At 37.8% G+C, this 5966-nt stretch overlaps 1 protein-coding gene across 1 annotated transcript; it reads right to left on the bottom strand.

Moving 5' to 3' along the window:
- Positions 1 to 728: 728 nt before the first annotated feature.
- On the bottom strand, positions 729 to 5443 carry LOC113749607 (uncharacterized protein At4g37920). The gene is made up of 6 exons (XM_027293403.1): positions 5124 to 5443; positions 3740 to 4128; positions 3092 to 3260; positions 2222 to 2466; positions 1788 to 1975; positions 729 to 1523 (listed from the first exon to the last, which is right to left on the bottom strand). Exons 1-6 carry the CDS (start codon positions 5272 to 5274, stop codon positions 1364 to 1366), a joined length of 1302 nt encoding a protein of 433 aa, XP_027149204.1. The 5' UTR covers positions 5275 to 5443; the 3' UTR covers positions 729 to 1363.
- Between the last annotated feature and the right edge of the window lie 523 nt (positions 5444 to 5966).

Below are 5966 nucleotides of genomic sequence, written 5' to 3'. Positions count from 1 at the left end.
ACAAACAAGCAATGGCGAAAACTGCAATCACCGTACCACATCATTGTTATTGTACATGTAAAACGTGGAGAGATACAACGTTGGGAAAACAAAAAAACATTACGAACGTGGAATAATATGATGATAGAGACACAACATGGAATAATTGATAACTCTAATTTATCCAGGAAACGGTTGCACCTGCAAACAAATTTCCTCTTCATCAACAGCGCGTAACTTCTTTTGTTCACCGTGTAACTTTTTTTCCACAGGTTGTATTTTCACAACAGATAGTGGTGCCCCACACTTGACGCGGAAATCGAGTTACCACATCTGAGCCGCACATTTTTTTGAGGTCCAATCTGGACCATTGCAGGGACGGACTGATGACCGTCCCTGCCCCTCCAATTTATCCAACACTGGTTTGGTCATTGGTGTAATGATGATAAAGGCACAACATCCCATGAATAATATCCATTCATTACTCAATTCGCAGCCAAAGGTTCTACTCTCTGAGCAAAAGCATTCAACCCTTTCTTTTGCTTGTTCAATATTTTTGTAACAAGTACCAAATCGTTGCTCCAAGCAAGCTGTCAATAGAATTCTGAAGTTTTTGGTCTGGTCTTCGACTCTTATCCCCCTAACTGGCAGCTCAATCTTAGTCTTATTTCCCCACTAATTATAGCCGCCAGGGTCTCAGCTCAGCACATCATCCAAGACCGTGGAATTCAATAATGGTTTCTAAGGAATCCAAGAGAAAATCATTTTCCCTGTTTTCCATCGCAAAACACTACTCTTAGAATGTTCCGTACTCCGGACTGGACAAATACATGCAAGAAAGTTCTCAGAAGATATGAACGCAAGCCCGTATTATTCTGCTATTAAAGATGGCAGAAAAAACCGTAGGACAGCCCAAAGGGAAGGAGCCGTCAACTGTATATTTGGGAGCAAATGATGCCTATGCGATCTATTGACTCTATAAACAACGTTCAAACATGGAAAAATTGGAGCTATTCTACATATAATTTGTATACAACTGCAGAAAGACCATACGAAGTACCACCTTTCAGACATAATCCTGCTTCTTGCTTTGAAACCCGAAATAGCTGAAGCAAAGCCATCCTGACTGTATGACGCAAATGAGGTTCCTAAGCTGCAGTCAAAAACATGAAGCTATGCCCAACTTCATGGAGAAGCGGTATCATTGACCTTCGCGGCCACATTTCTTAAGTTGTGGACGGAACACTGATAGTTGAGTAAACAGGTCGGTAACATAACAAAGGATTGACATCTTGGCTCTCTTTCTCATAGATCTCAAAGCTCCTATTAGACATATTGATGCCCATTCAAGCCATAGAGACAACTCTTTATAAGCGAGTGATTCTTACAAGAATTTGTCCTGGACTAGCTTCGTCAACTCTTCTAGCTTTTGGATTATTTTTGGGCTCATCAGGTCTCTAGCTTCCCTTATAAGCGTGCCTTCTCTGCTGAAATGATATGCATCTACCACAGTCCTAATCCAGGTGTGGAGCTGCTCTGGTGTCCTGTAAAACAAGTAATAGAAATTTGCATAAGTTACGGAATGACAAAATGAGAAGGAAAAAGAAAACCAGCTAAGGAACTGTACACCCTAATAATCTAGTCATGCATGCAACACCAGCCAAACGAATACCAGAACATATGTGCATATTTTAAAAATTTAAAAAGTAATGAAAGGGCAGTAAATCTGCCATGCCCATTGGCTTTAGTAGTTAACGCATGCTTGCACCTTTTATTACCACTTCAAGGGTTAAGCTTATTAGACTCACGTATAAAGGCAGTCAACATCCTTTCCTTCAAGTTCTTCTCCCGGAGTAAAAGCATCTTTTAAAGCACTCATGCGCTCCTCAGGATCTTCAATTGTAAGAAGATACTTCAGTATCCTGATTTCTTTCGGCACAAGCCTCTGAAGATTGCCCCGTGCTGTCATATACAAATGATACAGTACATCTTTCACCTGAAGAAAATTGAGAACTTGAAATCATCAACTAACAGATCTTGCCTACAGCAAGCTACCTGGTAGAAGATAGAAACTAAGGAGAAAAATAAACTTATATTCTTGAAAATTCAGATGCACCAAAAAGTCAAAACAATGTCATAACCAAGCTCTGAGCAATTTAAAAGCATTTTTTTTCCTCTCCAATCAACAGGAAATGGATAAATAAAAAGAGACAGACACCTAAGACAATCAATAGATTCCAACCTCATCTTTTGTCATGGTTGATTCTTTTGCAGCGGACCAAGCTTTTGTGATCATCAGAACCAAAGCAGAATCAAGTTGATTTTTCTCAGCCAAACTATCAATCTTCCTGCAAGCAGCATCTACTGAGGGAGAATTGATTATATCTTGAAATTTCAGCTCTGCAGCATTTAGAGCCTCTATACTTTCTGTAGCAGTATCATAAGTTTGCACAGCAGCCAAGCACATATTCCCAAGCTTAGCCACAGCTAAACATACACCAAAACGGACATGTTATTGAGACAACTATACTGTCTAAATAAAACAACTTGTCAAATGGTCTCTGACACCATCACAAGATTTAAATGTGGGGCAAAATATCAATGAGTTTGAACAACCAACAGCAACTTTGGTGCAAAGATCTAGGTAATAGAACATGACTGCTGCAAATGCAGCACCAGTACTTTGGATTTCAGACTGCAAAGTTACTCTTAACCTAAGTTGGAAAAAAGTGAAAACGACTTTAGGCAAGAGTGGCATTTGTTACCACGTTGTCAATGCAAATATTGAAAGTTTCAGCTTTAGCCACAAGCCTGGTTTCTTCAACAATCATAAGCAAGAACAACACTTATTAGCACTCCATGACCAAGATCAATGCAGCAATACTAATCTCAACAAGGATTAATATCTAATTTGACAGTTTCGCAAGAATTCACTCAATTTCACTTTATATTCTGATTAAATATATGCTTAGAAGAGGAAGTCAATGTGTTTTTATTCAAAATGAGCACCAACATCACAATGTTCCTTTGAAAATGATTATAGCTAATGCCATATGACAGAATAAAGTGGAAGTGAGGGTTCAAGATGGAAATAAAGGGGCATCAATCTAACCATTTTGTTCAGTTGGATTGTCATAATAAGATTCCGCCACAGCATGAAGATGAACGAAGAATTCCTGTGTAAAATCTTTACGACGCTTTGCAACTATTTCACTGATCTCAGATGGTGATTTTCTGATCACTTTGAGTAGTTCCTCATGCCTTTGAACATCTTCATCAACCTAGGCAGCAGAATTCCCCAGTCACTTTCCATACTAGCGAAAACATCATATGCTCCAAAAGCTTTATATGGCATAAGATAGAAAACCATTAACAATAAAAACAGGTCCATGATATCTAAGACCATAAAAATCACCTATCCACTAAATCCTCTCAGTACTTATAGAAGTGTTCCAACCAAAGAGAAGATATGAGCGAAATTCACTCATGCAGAAAGGTCAATCTGAGCAGAAACTAAAACCAAGCTCATGAAAGAGCTTAAACAATATCCTCCGAAAAATTTTGAACTTAAACAGAACCTTCAGAGTAGTTTCATAGAATTCGAGCAGCAAATAAGACTATAAGAGTATCTACATTGTTCCAGAAGCCACTGATCTGAATATCTTCCTACTGGAGACAATCCATTTTGATACACAGAAATCGAATGAAACAAGCATTATGAGCCTTCTATACCAACTTCATGTAAAAGGAAAAGCACTACCTCTTTGAGCTTTCTTGCAAGTCTGAGTAGCTTGTGCTTCATGCCAGGATCATTTTCAGTGTCAGCTCTATCCTGACATTGCTGATAGAAATGAGGTCGGATACTGTCCCATTCTCTGCTAAAAGCTAGTAGCCTTCGCCAGTCAGTTGGAGTGGGCTTGTCAACCATGAAAACTTCAATCAGCTTGTCACAAACTCTGGTCATTTTTTGATCATCCAAACTTTTTGCAGCATCCTTCTTGTCAGTCTCTTCTTCTTTGCTTGTGGTAATCCCATTACTAGCTTTAAGGCCAGAGTGTTTAGCAGTTGTCATATGCTCTTCCACAGAATCATATGGTACTCTAGATGTATTGCCAACAGCGGCTGCATGAAAAAACTCGTGTAGTCTGACTGTACCAAGTAGCAAGTAAGAAACTATTAGCCAAAGGGGGAGGATTCGTATTGAAAAACATGGATTCAATGGTCTCTCATCAAAGACAGCCATAAAAATGAACTTTCTAATCAACATGCAACTATTTGACCAGAGCAAAATATTGAAGTCTGCCACCAGGACGAAGATTTGAAATTTCTTGCTATATTAACATAAAGACAGAAATTTGACTTTTTCTTTAAATTTTGAACAATATTTCGTGAGTAAAGTAATCATTTTCGTTTTTTGTGGTGGTTTTTTTTGTTGTGGTGTGGGGGGGGGGGAGCAACTCGGGTTACCTTTAAGTAATCATTTCAAAGCTCAAACTTGATTGTTTTCTAAATGAGTTAAGGAAATGAAAAACCATCACAGCTCATGGTATAGAATAAAGTAACTTGAAAATCTGAATAAGCACATAAATGCTCCACTAGTAAAGTTCATCAATAAAAAATCATGACAAAAATATCAAATTCGAGATTAGTCCTTGTGATAACAAGAAAATGGTTTTACTGAACATGTCAATGTATAGTTACAAAGCCAATCATCAAACCCATATCCTAGTCGGGATAACAAACAGTTGACCATGAGGGCCAATTATCACCACATAATCTATTAAAAATTTGCAGAGCGCTAACAAAAATGTAGCATTTCACATTCCAACCAAAACCCAGCTCTCAAAAAATCAAACCACATTTATACCAAAAAAAAAAACCCACCTCAGAGAAGTCCTGAATATTCAAGCTTTAAGCAGTAACATATGCTTATTAAGAGAAATAGAAGATATTTTTAGCTTGACCAAAACAAAATACTATCTACAATGGGGAGAAAAGGGCGGAAAAAGCTAAACTTGCAATAACTAGCACTAAACTATGTCATTCTTTTTTAATTATTTTGGATAATTTGTGGGAGAATCAAAAGAGAGTTAAAGACATAAAAGAAACGGAAAACTAAAGTTAAAGTTCCGTTTTTTAATTACCCTGGGATTTTGAAGCCAAATATAGAGACTTTGAGAATGAATTTCTGACTGAAAATAAAGATGGGTAGAGGCTTCTTGAAGTGAAAGAGAGTTGTGGCTTCGGGAAGACGATATAAGTTCCCAGAGATGCAGATGTTGATGCCAACTCCATGGCTGAGTGTTATCTCCCACTTCAGGATTTCAGCAGGACTTCGCTTCTTTTTCTTGTATTACTTCTGGGAATTTCTTCTAGTTGCTTTGCTCCTCGGTTTGATGCAGAAATGGAAACAGGGGATACGACGCTGTTTTGATGATGAGGATGTCGTTTTGCTTCTAGATACTTTTCCTCACAACTCCCTTTGAAGGTCTCTTACTTGGGATATATATAGCCATACAAAACTAGAAGACCTAAAGTGAATTGGATTCACTTAAACTAGAGACCTAATGACCTAAGTAACTTCGACTAGAGAAACTATAGAAATTACTAATGAAACTACTAATCGTTTGACTCAATAAGCTTGAGCAAAGTGATCAATGTGAGTTGGGCAGATTGCAATTCTTTAGGAGGGGCATGGGTTCATCATGTTTGCATCATTTTTTTTTTTTTTTATCGCAACGATAGGATTTTTATAATCTAATCTAACATAATCTAGGGGAGGGGACGCGAACGCTATGTGAGTAGAAAATCTATCGAAAATGGCAAATGAAAACCATCACATATTGTGACAATTTTTTTGATGGGAGGTAAGGAGTGACCACTGGGCGGCTTGCTTCTAGATACTTGAGTTTCTTTTTTCTTCTTCTTCCTTTTCTTCCTTTTTTTTTTTATTTTGTTCCCTTCTTAATTTTTTTTTCTGTACAAGA

This window comes from Coffea eugenioides, chromosome 10, assembly GCF_003713205.1.
Source record: "Coffea eugenioides isolate CCC68of chromosome 10, Ceug_1.0, whole genome shotgun sequence".
NCBI lineage: Eukaryota > Viridiplantae > Streptophyta > Magnoliopsida > Gentianales > Rubiaceae > Coffea > Coffea eugenioides.
Note: the sequence above shows the minus strand (reverse complement) of the source record. Positions and strands in the feature narration are given on the sequence as shown.